The sequence below is a fragment of the Bacidia gigantensis genome, assembly GCF_019456465.1.
Source record: "Bacidia gigantensis strain McMullin 20006 chromosome Unknown contig_304, whole genome shotgun sequence".
Classification (NCBI taxonomy): domain Eukaryota; kingdom Fungi; phylum Ascomycota; class Lecanoromycetes; order Lecanorales; family Ramalinaceae; genus Bacidia; species Bacidia gigantensis.
In genome coordinates, this window is record NW_025408609.1 from 449,731 (window position 1) to 464,067 (window position 14,337).

The window sequence follows — 14,337 nt, forward strand, 5'->3', positions numbered from 1 at the left end:
GCGAGTATTAGACGAGGTTCTAGCGTTCCTAGACTGTGAGGAGGGGTGGATGTGTTAGCTGATAGCACGTGAGGGAAAGGTTGTGGGATGAAGACGGGGAGTTTAGAGGAGTATTCAGAGGCTAAAGGGGTAAGACCACAAAGGGGGCTACGCTTCTAAGCCCCTTGGGAAGATGAGCAGCTGTTGAAAAAGATAGGGGCTAAAGGAAAGGAACTTGAGAGCTTACTTCTTGCCTAGACAAGCGCGGTGGCCGTATGAGAAGGGGTGAAAGACCTCTCGTTGATCGTTTACGAAACGCGGATGGCCGAGCCAGCGCTCCGGTATGTAGGAGTCTGGATGCTTGAAGTTGCGGGCCGAGCGGTAGGCGGCGTACATGTTGATATTGAGACCGGTCTGATGGAGACAACTTAGTCAGTACGATAAAAGGGGCAACGGACTAAAAGACAAGAGGCCATACATTTCCTGGAATCCATTTGTCGCCAATGAAGTCGCCTTCAGGAGGAGTGATGACGGCTTGACCAAGTAGTATGGCTGGATAGACTCGATGTGTCTCATCAAGGCATGCTATTGTGTATGGCAATCGTCCAACGCTCTGGCTCGTGATTTCACTCTCCCCTTTAAAAGCATTTCGGACTTCCCTGGTGAGCTTGGCTAAGCATACAGGATTTTGGAGCAAATGGTAAATGGTGCCTGTCAATACTGTGGCTGTAGTATCGCTTCCGGCAACGATGAAAAGCGATGCGTTCGATTGTATTTCTCCCATACTCAAGCCCTTTCCTTCTTCATTGTACTTGATGATTGGCGAAATGAAATCTGGTCTCTTCGCCCCAAGCTTCATGCGCCGTGATAATTTCTCGACCGTCATGGACCAGTGATCTCTCATCATTTCTCTGGTCTTCCTCGGAACCAGATGTGGCAAGAAGTATCGAAAGGTGGAGAAGCGATTGCAAGCAGCCAAGCAAACGTCTGCTCTCAGGAAGCCATCGATCATTTTCGCCCAAGCATGAAGCTTCTGACTTTGAAGGCAGCCAAAAGATTCTCCAAATGAAAGGTCACCCGCAATATCGAAAGCGGTCCATCGGAACCAATTTGAGATATCAACTTTGCCGTAGTTCGACCCATGTATCTGGCCTTGAAGGCGATTGATCAGGAGATCAACGTACGACTCTACGATAGGTTCCTGTTCTCGTATGGCACGGTCAGAGAACGCATGACCAAGTACCCTCTTCATGCGCGTGTGGTCCACTCGATCTGCTGTCAGAAGAGATGCTACTGAATTAGGGGGCTTGCGGTATACTGCAGGATCCTTCTCTAGGGATGCATGGCCTTGTCTAGTCCCGTGGAAACCTTTCCACGCTGAGGCATTGATGAAGGACAGTTCGTGCGGTGATATCCGCACTACCTCTGCATCATATCTGTCGTGAAGATCCTTGATCCAGAAGGGAGCCTTGCCGCGAAAGATCTGTATAGCATGCGGGATATGACTTGCAGCGGCGACCTTTGGCCCTGGATATTTTGACAATGGATGAAAGAAAACATTATAGATTGCGAAGACAAAGTAATAAACAAGGAGCTGATACGGTTCAGCGTCGGTTTACTCTTGCCCGGGAACTTGGGCAACATTCAATGAGAGTCACTCACCAGACCCAGTCCACCTACGACCAGATTCAAGGAGTTTGCGATTGGTACACTCATAATAGATATCTCTTCGTGATTCACGTCATGCAGGTTAGGGTATGACTCGATCTCATGCCGCTGCCAAAATGGTCTAGCGACTATGGACTCCGCCAAAACTCACTTGTAAGAAGAGATTTCGATTCTTTGTGGGTATACTGTCCAGAGCCATCAATGATGACCGCTGAGAGCAACAGTGATCTTCCTCGGCGTTCGTTATTGGTCAATTGACCCCTGACCAAGGGGTGCCAAGCTACTTATCTCCGATATCTATTTCCGAAGAATAATGTTTTTTCCATACAGAAATTTTTGGTACACGTCGACGCCATCTAGATCGAGGCTCTTTCGGTACGACTCAAGCCGCATGCTTTAGGCTATTGTGTTGCCACCGGCACCTGTGCTGCAGAGCCGCCAGTGCTGTCAGTAGAGTTCGCTGGGTTCAGGGGCGATCTCCCTGCAGCTCGTAAAATTCTTTCATTCGTCCCCACTGTGGGGCTGCAGATGAATCACTCATGATGGCAAGCGAAGTTCCAGATCAGCCAAATGCTAGTGAGAAGCCATCTGCTAGCAATGAAGAAAGCCGAGAAGCGTCGGTGCGCTTCGGACGAGGAAATCCTGAGATTAAGGCGCATCAAATTCGAGCGATCTGTGGTATCTAGCCTGTTTTCGGTTAGCACAAATTAGTCTTGAAGACTACCCAAGACTACCTTGCCTCGACGAGGCTGTTCGGGCCGTGCGAAAATAAACGCGTTGATGATTCGTGGCCCAGTAGTCTGCATTTCCTTAAGCGATCATGCATGAACGAAAGCTTGACGGTGAGTTCCAGGTAATCCAGCACTCCGTCACTTATTCGTTTTGCTACTGCTACAGGGGTATTGAACAAGAAACGTAACTCGTGAGACAATGGCATTACGGCAGCATCCTTGGCCGAGAATGCCATGCTGTGCTCCGAGCTATTCACTCTTCGGCCTATGATATCAAAGCCTCAAGCTGCAAAGAGCTCAGAATCTCAGTATGGCACCTTCCCGAGGCATTCTCAAACTTGGAATTACTGCGACAATAATAGTTCAAAATGACCTCAAGCAGGATTGTAGAGCTTGCTAATACTATCCAAACGAACACATGGAAAGTCGAGCAGCACCTATTCTACCGTGGCATACCTTCACCGTCATTCGATGTGGAAACGCCATTGGAGATTGAGTTGCCTGACGATATTGCCACATGCCGCAAAGCAATCCTTGAAGCTACAGATGAGCTTCATATGCTAGTTCTAGGACCTGTGCAGACGGTCAATTGGCTCAGAGTAATGAGAGCCTCTAGATTCGACAGCACACGGATGATGATGGCTGATACTATCTTATCAGGAACAATGCAACCCCGTGCTCCAAGCCATTTACCGCTTCAGAATAGCCTTCAGCTTTCCCGTGGGCGAAACGGCCACATTTGCCCAAATTGCCAAAACTTGCGGCAGGGCTGAAGATGAAGTCAAGAGGATTCTCCGTATGGCCATAACATACCGTCTATTCAAAGAGCCACAGCCCGGTGTGGTCGCGCATACGGCAGCCACGAAGGCATTGGTACAGCGGCCGCTCTTCAATGCGTGGATTGGTATGTGGCTTGAAGAAATGGGTATCACATTATCAAGGGTAGGCAACTTCAAGCTGCTATATGCGCTTTCAGCTCATGAAAGGGTAGATGGTGGATGCAATGACCAAATGGAGCGGATCGCAGGAGCCTCAAGAATCGGTAAGACGTTGTAAACTCCGCGCGCAACTCAAGAAACAAGCTAATTGTAAGGCAGGCCTTTAATCTCGCCCACGATACACAACTCAGCGTGTATGAAGAGTTGAGTAAGCATCCCGAGCGTGCCGTACGATTCAAAGATGCCATGAATTACTTCCAGACTGCTCCTGGCTTTGAAGTCACCCGTGTAGTCGACAGCTTCCATTGGGCTTCGATTGAGCAAGGAACTGTAGTTGATGTAGGTGGCTCTCACGGCGTTGTCAGTATTGAGCTGGCAAGGAGGTTTCCATCACTTCGCTTCGTTGTGCAGGACCGAGGCGAGGTCATATCTGCAGCAAGAGCATGCACACCCAAAGATGTTGCGGAACGAGTAGACTTCATGGTAAATGACTTCTTCGAGGAACAGCCAGTAAAAAATGCGGAAGTGTACTTCTTTCGTTGGATCTTGCATAATTGGTCCGACAAATATTGTGTAAAGATTTTGAGGGCCTTAATTTCTGCACTCAAGCCTGGCGCCAGGGTCTTGATACAGGATCTGTTGATTCCTGAAGCCGGAACTTTGTCGCCGTTCGCTGAGAGAAACGTGCGGTACGTAAAGAGCGCAGCGCATGTTCACAATCATAGTGTCGAGGCTAATTTTGAATACAGCTGGACTGATCTGGGTATGTTAGCAATGGAGAACGCAAAAGAGCGAGATCGCAGTGACTGGACCGAGCTATTGAAAGAAGCTGATCCTAGATTCATTCTAAAATGCATCAACACTCCAGTGAAATCAGAATTGAGCATGGTCGAAGTCGTATGGGAGGATTCAACCTCACCGAAGGAATCATTGACGCATGGCGAGTCTAAGCACGAAGACCCTCAGCTCATAAATGGTGCCGCAATGGCAAACGGTAACTCTATGACTGACGTCGAGCTTTTGAAGCATGGTCCGCTGGACAAGCACGGGAAGTCGGATTTGCACGACCGCCACGCCGGCAACGGCGTTTCAGACTTGCCTGATGCAACAGAGGTCAATGGCTCTTCCAGTACACATGACTTGCCAACAGCAAATCTAGAGTCCAATCTTGCACCATAGGCGAACCCTATCAATGATGTAGTGACGGAGACGAACGGCAAAGCTGTCTGAAAGGAAATCATCGACGGGTAATGAACGAGTGTTCTCAATACTGCTCAATGGACAGCCCAACGAGATCTTGAGCCATAATGACGGATAGATCTCGGACAGTGGAGCGCTGAGGTTGTGATCTGAGGATCCTCTTGAGGAGGGTCTCTATCCCAAAAGTTTACCTTCGTAGAAAAGATCATGCTCATGATGATACTCTCAACATTCTCGCCTCTTACTTCCACCATTCCTCCAAGAACAGGCTTTCTGTCTGCTCCTATGTAACTCCTGGAGGCTATCATCCTTCAGAGCAAAACTTTAGACCCTCAAGCCCATTCCTCACCATCCAGGTTTTATGTCGCGAATCTGATTCACATAGACCCACACGCAAGGCACACTTCATGTCCCGTTTAGATAAGACCTTTACTGTCTCGCAGAATACCTGCCTCGCGGTTGTCGTAAATCCCCGAACACCTCGAGAATTGAAAGTATAATTAAGTCTTTAGGAAAGCATTATAGCGACTAACTTTTGCTTATAAATCCATTTGAATTAAAATAATATACGCTTTTTGTACTGACAATTTCTATTCAAGACCTCTTGTTAGGAAGTTATTTTATGGTAAAGCTTTGGGGGTGTCCGGGGAATTATCACAACCGCGAGCCTGCATCTGACGCTTCTGACCCAACATTAAACCGACATTAAGTAACCACCTAACCCATATATACCCTTCACCAAAATTCTGATCTTCAATTCCCATTTTTACCCCCTACGATCAGAACAATCCTCGCTGTCTAAGACAGAAAAACGTTGCAGCCCCCACGCCTTCAATTCTAAGCTGCGGCACCATCACCACCGCCACTATGACCCAAGACCCCACCCCTTCCACCCAGCCAATCTCTCTCGCCATCATAGGCGGCGGAATCGCCGGCCTCACCCTCGCCGCGGGCTTACACCTCAACTCCATCTCCAAATCCGACCCCCGAAACAAGAAATTCGTATTCACACTCTACGAAGCCCGGCCCTACTTCACCGAAATAGGCGCAGGCATAGGCTTAGGTCCCAACGCCCAGCGCGCGATGCACCTTCTACACCCAGATATCCTGGCCGCATATAAGAGCTGTGAGACGAGGGATCAGCTGAGTGTGGAGGAGAGGGCGCGGTTTTTTTGCTTTAGGGTTGGGGTGGATGATCTTGGGGCTGGAAAGGGGGAAGGAAAGGGGAAGGCTGGGGATCTCATTGCTGATGTGAGGAGTGGAGGCGAAAGTAGTGTGGTTCATCGCGCGAAGTTTCTGGGGGAGTTGAGTAGGCTGGTGCCGGTGGAGATGACGAGGTGTGGGAAAAGGTGCGTGGATGTTGAGGTTCTTGAGGGATCCGGGGTGGAGGATAGGGAGGGAGGGGTGCTGGTGAAGTTTGCGGATGGGACGGAGGCGAGGCATGATGCTGTTGTTGGGTGTGACGGGGTCAGGAGCGTGATCAGACGGGCTGTGCTTGGGGAGGGTGATGAGGCTGTTGAGCCGGTGTTTAGCGGGAAGTGCTGTTATCGGGGGATTGTGGGGATGGAGAAGGCGAGGGTGATTCTGGGGGAGGAGATGGCGATGGAGAGTCAGATGTGTATGTGCTGCTTCCATGCAATCGCGAGTGATCAGAAGGGTGCTGACGATGTCTGCAGACTTGGGGAAGGGTGGGCATGTGCTCACTACGCCGATGAACCAGGGCCAGGCGGTCAATGTCGTTGCATATCATACCAAGGAAGACGGTAAGTGGGAAGATGAGACGTGGATCAAAAGCGTCACCAAGCAGGAGATGGTTGCAAGATTTGCGGGGTTCAGTCAGACCGTCAGGGACCTCATCGGTGTCATAGAGAAGCCTGATCTTTGGGCGATGTTCGACCATCCGCCCGCAAAGACATACCACCAGCAGGGACAGCTGTGCCTATTGGGTGATTCTGCACATGCAAGCACTCCGCATCACGGAGCTGCCGCAGGTATGGCGGTGGAAGACGCACTGGTACTTTCAAAGCTGCTGGGTTCGGTGGAATGCAAGGAGCAATTGCGGGGTGCATTCGCTGCTTATGATGCAGCACGCAGGCCAAGATCCCAAAGACTCGTCACTTCGAGCAGGAGAACTGGCCGGGTGTACGACTTTGAGGACGAGGTGGTGGGTGACGATATGTTGGCTCTCCGAGAGTACCTGGAACATGCCTGGGATTGGATTTGGTACGCAGACATGGACAAGCACCTCGAAGAGGCCATGCTCGTCTGTGATTCCTTGAAAGAGAGTAGTCAGCCGCAGGTTTCAGCTCCCAAGGGACTTGATCGCGATCTCTGCTTCTCCGCTGGTGCTCAGGAACCTTTGAGATTGATAGGTTCAGTAGGCTAGCCTCTGGGAGCCATGACATGATGTTGGCGTCGGGCCGAACATGCTGCAAGTCCCACGGCCATACGTTGTCAGAGAATGTTGACTTTTACTCGTGGCCAATGCCCTGCAGAGGGGCATTTCTGGAGTTCCTAGGAAAGTACCAGGCTTCCTCAATGCGGGCCCACAGGTCCGCAAAAGGCAAGGGGATACTAAGATGATCGGCACTAACGTCACAAACATCGGCCTGATCAAAGTTCAGCGAGACGAGAACGAGATAAAGCGTGCAGGCCCACTCGTCAGTCGTTAGGCATATCAGACCATTGGCGAGAGGCTCAAGCGCAATCTTATTTGCACCGGACATGCACGGTGCTGAGACTCTGTGGGTCTCTTATTGCTGTAGACCAAGCCACGTTCCGCAATGCGATCGTGTGGTAGCTCCATGCAATTGGTATATGCGCAGCGTTGTTTGGTCGTAGCTTCGGCCTACTGGCGTGGGAAAGAGTGAAGTCACACCGCTAGAGTCGAAAGGGGTGCAGGGTGTCAGAATTAGCGTAACACTAGCTGACGTTAGAGGCAAAAAAACGCTTATTCCCGTCGTTATTTTTCTATGGCTGTTAAATTCGCCGACAATGGTCTAGCGCTGAAGAGAAAAGTCTTTGGTTCGTCTCTCTTTGGCTCTGTACCCACATATTCACAGCCACAGAACTCTCTCGGTCATTACTTTGGTCACCGCTAGATGCCGCTTCTAACTTCTAGATTCCCGTCACCTTCGGATCAGCAATCGCATCTACGTAACGCAAAGCATAATCGCAGAGTTTGATCCAACCAGTTCCTGTGTTGACCGATGTACTCCTATCCTTCGCTGCTGTCGGATTACGCACCACAATCTCACGATGGACGACGTCATATCTGCGAAGGGGATGTTCCCTACTCGTGTGAAGCACCCCATCGACAACTACATTCCTAATTATGGTGGTAGAGACGTGTGTGGAGCCAGAGTCCAAGCCATCGACCATTCGGAGACTGAGATCCTCACCCACCTTCATTTTGATAACGGTCTGGGTCGCTTTATTTAACGTAAGATCTGCCACGTAGAAAGCAATCTCATTGACCTGATAATCGAGGCAGGATGTGTTTCTTTTCGGAACGGTGCGGCTGCTCACATTCATTGGTAGCAAAATGAAAGCTGATGAAGAGCCCAGATAATACCGGTTTTGCCATATGCTCTACCTCATAGGATCAATGTTCCTTATGAAGATGGTAGGCACATTTCCTGAATATCGGGTCGAGCAGCGCTCACAACGTCATTTAGTGCAATTCTGGATTGCTATCTTGCTTGCCGCATACGGCGGTGCCTTACTGGTCGGATCGCGTAAGTCTTCCAAATTCAACATCTTGAACAGGACTGAAGGTCTGGACAGTGGTTTCTGGTTGGGCGGGAGACCGTCTCCCCCAGCGACATGCCATCTTTTTCTTTGGTCTCGTAATGCTTATGGCCGCGACAGCGCTGTTGCAATTTGGCGGACATGCTGCCATCCTCGTCATGGGACGTTTCTTCCAAGGACTGGCTGCGGCTGTGGTCTGGACAAGTGGCTTAGCACTCTTGACAGACGTGTTCGGCAAGGATAGATATGGAGAGGCCATCGGATATGCACAGACGGCGACCAGCTTCGGCACCACCTGTGCTCCACTTCTCGGCGGCGTCGTCTACGGTCGTGCTGGATACTGGGCTGTATCTGCAATGAGTATCGGCACAGTGGCCCTCAGCGTCGTATTGGCAATTTTCATGGTCGAGCCTAAATCTAGGAGGACCTGGGAAGAGCAAGCTCGCGACTATTTGAAAGCCGAATACAGACGTTTCGAAGGCGGCAAAGAGGGCGGTAATGACGGATCATTCTTCCAAAGGCGCCCAGGGAGGGATTCACTATCGTACTTCCCCGATGAAACATCTACTCTGCTTCCGAATAAGCCGGCAGGCACATCTTCGAGTGGTCCCGCATATCTTGTCCTGCTGCGATCTGGTCGGGTACTTGCAGCAATGGGAGGAATATTCACATTCGCATTTGTCATCATCAATCTCGAAGGCATGATTCCATTATTCGTCAAGGACACTTTCCATTGGACCTCGACACAAGCTGCTTTGATTTTCTTGTCTTGGATCATTCCTGGATTCCTTGGTCCCCTTGCAGGCAAGGCTTCAGATCGATTTGGACCGCGATGGGTTGCTATTGGAGGCTTCCTGTTTGCCGTGGCACCTTTGATTTGTTTGCGACTCATCACGCGCAATACCACCGAGCAAAAGGTTCTCTTGTGCGCATTACTAGCTATGATCGGTAAGCTGCCTGCTACTCATCAGACACGTCTGACCGCTTCCGCTAACCGCAATCCCAAGGTTTCGGGATGGTATGGACCGTAGCACCCTGCATCTCAGACCTTACCATTGCTGCAACCCAGCTCACACGCGAAGTGGACGATGATACTGATGATGCTGGAGCCTCAACTCAGGCATTCGGTCTCTTCGTCTTCGCATTCTCATGCGGCTCCTTCGTTGGTCCCGCAGTCGCAGGTATCATCAAAGCGAAGACCGATTGGGGGACGGCAACGCTGATTCTCGCGTGTGTGTGCGCGCTGACTTGTGTTCCAATCGTGAGTCTTCATTCATCCACTTCACATTTTGGCAAAAGACCTGACTTAGTGTGCACAGTTTTTCAAAACCTCAGCCTCGTCGCGTCGTGCGCAGAACAATGGATCTTAGGTTTTAATAGACTTCTCCAAACCCGAGCTTCGCCGAAAAGAAAAAGCTTACGATAGAACGGAAGTTGTACGACTAACGATCTGAGTTGGCTATTTGCTGCATTCGCATTGTACGCTCTTTGTGAATAATAGATACTATAATGAGAGATTTTGGAGTCGTAATACTTTGTTACGGTTTTGAGGTTGCTGAGCTCTTACGCTGATTTGAATTGCCAACCTCTAGGTACTCCCATACCCTTTCTCCGGCCTCAAATAATCTACAACAAACACCCTTCTCCGCAACCCATCCCCCACCTGCGCAATCGCATGTCTACAACTATGCAGCGCTTTCACCTTCCCTTCACCCTCCCCTCCCCCTTCCCTCGCACTCAAGACCTTCTCACTCATCTCCCCCAACGCATCCCCCACATTCACCAACCCCACCCCCGCTCTCGGCTCAATATACCCCCACTCCTTACTATCCGGGTCCTCGAGCATGATCCCCCATTCCTCGCAGAACAGCAGCGTCAAAGTCCCGGAATCGGTGTGTGTCGTATCCGGGCAGGAGGAGCGGAGGGGGAGGGAGGGCGCGTGGATGAGGTTGAATGCGCTGGTTGAGGGCTTGTCTGGGGCGTGGTGGGCGTGGAAGTCTGTGTGGGGTGAGGTGGGAAAGAATGTGCTGGAGAGGAGAGAGAGGAGGGTGAGGTTCACTTCGTGCGTGCTTGTTGCGAAGGATTGGAGGAGGTGGCGGTGCTGGGAGAGTGTGGTGGGCAGGGTGAATGTGTTGGTCTTTAGGGTGTCGTGGGGGATCTGGGATGTGTCAGCACGTCTTCCTTTCTTCTGAAGAGAACAGTGGGATTGGAAAGGGAAGTGGGAGAAAGGGAGCTGACCTCAAAATTCCCTCTCGCCTCCTCAGCTTTCCAGCCCGCGTCTTTCTCATGCCCTGGCGGTGGATGCGAGAAGTAGTCATTTGAGATGTTGTAGACTTGTTGGAGATCGGAAAGGATGGGTTGGCCTGCTGAGTCGTTGAAGTCGAGGTTGAAGAAGCCGGGAGTTTGGCATGCGGAGAGGAGACGCTGGATTTCGGTGGGGTCTTTGGCGAGGAGTTTGGTGTATGAGAGGGTTTCGAGGGGGTAGATGGGGATGGTTTCGTTGTTGATGGTTGCGGTGGGGAGGGTGGATGAGCTGGTAGTCGTGCTGTGAGGCATCTTGCAATGTTTTTCGTGGTGTCTTTTGTGAGGGTTGAGAGTCGGTTGAGTGTCAAGTGTCTTGAGAGCTCGAACGAGTAAGGCCCATTATTTGCTCGACTTGAAGTGAATCGCGCCTGGAAATTCCCCACACCGCCAAAGAATTTCAGGAGCGAGCAAATCACGATGTACGGAATGGGCCGCGTTCAGAGTCTGTCCTGTCAGGGCTGGATCGCGATGGATCTGTGTTGTCACTAAATTAAAAATGAGGCAATGACGATGATCCACGTTTTGCCAAGGGGCCGCAGCCGAGACCCGACAATACAAGGTGCAGATACAAGATGCAGTAGTAGTGTGCAGTGTGCAGTGCCTCATGCAGAGTCAAAGGTGCATGAAGACAATGCCAGCAAACTCAATTAATGCTTGCCGCAAATACGTGCAAATTCACACACTAAGCATAACGCTGTAAGGTTGTGTCTTGGACGTGTCAAGCTGCATTGCTGGTGCCGCGTGTCCACGTCGAAGCGACTCGGTCGCCATGGCGGAGCACCTTGGTTAGTCTCAAAATTAGTAACAACTTTGATGGCATTCTGTGAGGTCGATGGCAGAATCGCATCTTGGGTCCGCGACTTGCAGGAACCAGAACGTTTTCGGAAGATTATGACCAACGAGAGCGAACGTCTCCGCTGCGGAGTTGCCCGGTGTTCGGGTACAGATCCGGGAGATATGCATGCACAATACTAAATATGGAAAGGAGTTCAGCTATGAACCAGATGCACCAGATGCACCAGCTGCAAACAAACCGACCACAGCGTCGGTCTGTGAAGGTTTCACCGGAAAGTACCATCTCGATCGACCATAACGTACAACAGAGGCGTAAAGATGAACGCGTGTATCGATAGTATTGTTACCGCCGGAGGTATTCACTTTGCCAGACACGAAGATGCAAGAACTCTAATCCAAGCGGAGTAGATGCACTACATGTGCATTGCATACGCGAGAATGATGTGATTCTGTCAACAAATCGCTCATGGCCGATGGAAGGCCGACATCAATAGGAAGACGGGAAAGACGGGAAAGAGAGTCCTAGGGTCAGTTAATGCACAAGTTCCACGGTACTCAGGAACACTGTAGTTCTAGGGCTTGTTGTGGCTAGCCTTGCAATACTCGTCTGCTGACTTGGTGGCGATGTACCGACGGTGACAGTCATGCCGTTCACTGTCCACATACCCAACATCTGGCAAGCAATCTTGCTTGTGACCTTTGCCATACTTCCTACCAGGCTGTACGCTGTTGCCGTAAAACACTTCTTCAACAGCAAACTCGCGCCCGAGAATGCTGGCTCAACATCGGCGCTGGAAGTTGTACAACTCGATGAGAAGGATTCGAGCAACTTAGCAGTGCCTCAGAGCGACCAACAGCACGAGGAAGCACAAGAGATATCTCGATACAAGCTGCTATATCACAAGTTACACAATCTCGAGCAGTATCCAGACATTCTCCCCCAAGCCCGCGACTTGCTCTTGTCTTTGCTTACCGAAACCCTCAATGATGCCAAGTGTCAAACGAACTATGGGATCTTGTCCATTGATCAGTACACGCCAGATGCCCTCGCACATTTCATGCAGGCGGAGCATGACCGGATCACTCAGGCATGGGAGCAGTACATTCTAAGGAGGCGTCAAGGGCTGCCCCGGGAGATGTTTCAAAACAAAGAAGAGGCGGCATGGTGGCTTAAACAGATGGCACCAGTAAAGTATGTAGATGGTGCCTGGCTAGGTCACGTAAACAAAGTCACAACCCCATTCTCCCTTCGACCAACCACTAAGGATGCGTGGCAAGTCATGTCAGAAGAGCTCGGAGATGGAAACTCACACATGAACCATGTCTATGTATATAAAGACTTGATGCGAGACATTAGGTCGGGCTTACCAGACGCAGACGACGCTCGTTTTATCCACCCTGATCATCAATTGGACCAAGTTGGCGTTTGGAAAGCTGCCGTCGCTCAATTACTCGTATCACTATTTCCAAATGAGTTTCTTCCAGAAATACTCGGCTACAACATGCACTTTGAAGGCTTAACGATGGAGACGATGAAGGCTGCAAGGGAACTGGAAGAATTGGGTCTCAATTCGTACTATTTTGCTCTTCATATCTCGATTGACAATGCGGACTCAGGTCATACCGCTATTGCATTACAGTCAGTCACCAAGTATTTAGATATCATAAAACGGAATGAAGGAGAAGTTGCTGTACAGCAAGCATGGAAACGTGTCCAGGCGGGATTCATCCTCTCTGCGGGAGCTGAAGGGCCACAGTGTCCATCACAGAGATCCAGTATCGCCAAGCTGCCGGTGTATCGCACACATAACACGCAAGAGAAAGATGTGCTGAGGATCTTCAAAGCCAAAACACCCGTAGCCTACAAAATCCACTGCACCAGCCGCATCAAGATGGGAGGACGCAGATTTGTTGACTGGCTCGAACCGCATGCTTTCAAAGATCCTCAATGGCAGGCGGACTTCTTGCATCACCTTGCCCACCTGAAGCCCTGGGTGCGTAAGGGCAATAGCAAGAATAGTCGGCTGGTCAAAGAACTTTCATGGGGCGGGAAGATGTTCGGATCTTTCACACACAGCGAAGTCGATGCTGTGGCGCGCTGGATCGATAGCATGGGCAACGCAAGCTCACAAGATGGCTATTGGGCTTTTACAGGAAGAGAAAAGACCGATTCAGCTCAGGCAATACGTGACCACAATTTCGCCACCGACAATCCGGTACTGTCGCCTACTGTCATAGCTTTACCTTTCCCGCCGCTCACCATGGCCACTGTGGATTCTACAGGTCCTCCACCATACAGTGCCGCATCCAGGGTACTGTCCGATAGCCTTACCATGCCCGTCTTAATTCCTCTCTGGCTCACCTCCCCATGCCTCCTCGAATCAACCATCTCTATACCGTCGAAGACGACCACCATTCTCGCATCATCAGTGGTCCGGCTTCTACGAGCTCAGAATGGCTTTGAGGCTGAGATTGATGGACCTGGGGTACCGGGTATGGATGAAGCGCGCCGAACTGACAACACTGGGCTGATAGAGATTGGTCTCGAAATGCTCCTGAAGACAGGAGGAGATGGAAAGCAGCCACGCTGCTTGAAGGACGTCTTGGAACCCATGCCCTCAGATTTTGCTTTGACTATGCTGAAGCTCAGTGGAAAGCCGACGGCAAATCTAGGATTACTCTTGGGGATGTCATGGGCTTTTGTGGGCCTCCATGAGGCTGTAGCGACACGTACTGCAGGGACTCTTTTGAGTGACACAACTCGAGATACCCTGATCGGAATCATTAGTAGGGAGAAGTCTTGCCTCATGGTTTGCTTCGATGAGATCAAGGGAAATAAGGAGCTCTACGCAGACTTTCACAGAGGGTTCTCGGTAGCATTGGGGGAGATCAGAAGGTGTTTTGGGGGCGCCGAAGATATGGAAGAGGATTGGGTTGCTGATGTGTCCTGCGAAAAAGCAACTTTTTAGAGG

At 50.6% G+C, this 14,337-nt stretch overlaps 5 protein-coding genes across 5 annotated transcripts; 4 read left to right on the plus strand and 1 right to left on the minus strand.

The window, feature by feature from the left end:
* Positions 1–222: 222 nt before the first annotated feature.
* Positions 223–1,695, minus strand: KY384_008770 (uncharacterized protein; the record flags this gene model as incomplete). The annotated part of the gene is made up of 3 exons (XM_044817257.1): positions 223–393; positions 458–1,573; positions 1,642–1,695. The coding sequence occupies 3 exons, from the start codon at positions 1,693–1,695 to the stop codon at positions 223–225; spliced, it is 1,341 nt and encodes a 446-aa protein (XP_044665852.1).
* Positions 1,696–2,746: 1,051 nt separating this feature from the next.
* On the plus strand, positions 2,747–4,495 carry KY384_008771 (uncharacterized protein; the record flags this gene model as incomplete). The annotated part of the gene is made up of 3 exons (XM_044817258.1): positions 2,747–2,962; positions 3,039–3,320; positions 3,476–4,495. 3 exons carry the CDS (start codon positions 2,747–2,749, stop codon positions 4,493–4,495), a joined length of 1,518 nt encoding a protein of 505 aa, XP_044665853.1.
* An 888-nt stretch (positions 4,496–5,383) lies between these two features.
* On the plus strand, positions 5,384–6,902 carry KY384_008772 (uncharacterized protein; the record flags this gene model as incomplete). Its single annotated transcript, XM_044817259.1, has 2 exons — positions 5,384–6,134; positions 6,193–6,902. 2 exons carry the CDS (start codon positions 5,384–5,386, stop codon positions 6,900–6,902), a joined length of 1,461 nt encoding a protein of 486 aa, XP_044665854.1.
* Positions 6,903–8,102: 1,200 nt separating this feature from the next.
* On the plus strand, positions 8,103–9,636 carry KY384_008773 (uncharacterized protein; the record flags this gene model as incomplete). Its single annotated transcript, XM_044817260.1, has 5 exons — positions 8,103–8,253; positions 8,303–9,214; positions 9,274–9,284; positions 9,336–9,527; positions 9,586–9,636. The coding sequence occupies 5 exons, from the start codon at positions 8,103–8,105 to the stop codon at positions 9,634–9,636; spliced, it is 1,317 nt and encodes a 438-aa protein (XP_044665855.1).
* Positions 9,637–12,009: 2,373 nt separating this feature from the next.
* On the plus strand, positions 12,010–14,334 carry KY384_008774 (uncharacterized protein; the record flags this gene model as incomplete). The annotated part of the gene is made up of 1 exon (XM_044817261.1): positions 12,010–14,334. One exon carries the CDS (start codon positions 12,010–12,012, stop codon positions 14,332–14,334), a length of 2,325 nt encoding a protein of 774 aa, XP_044665856.1.
* Positions 14,335–14,337: the final 3 nt, after the last annotated feature.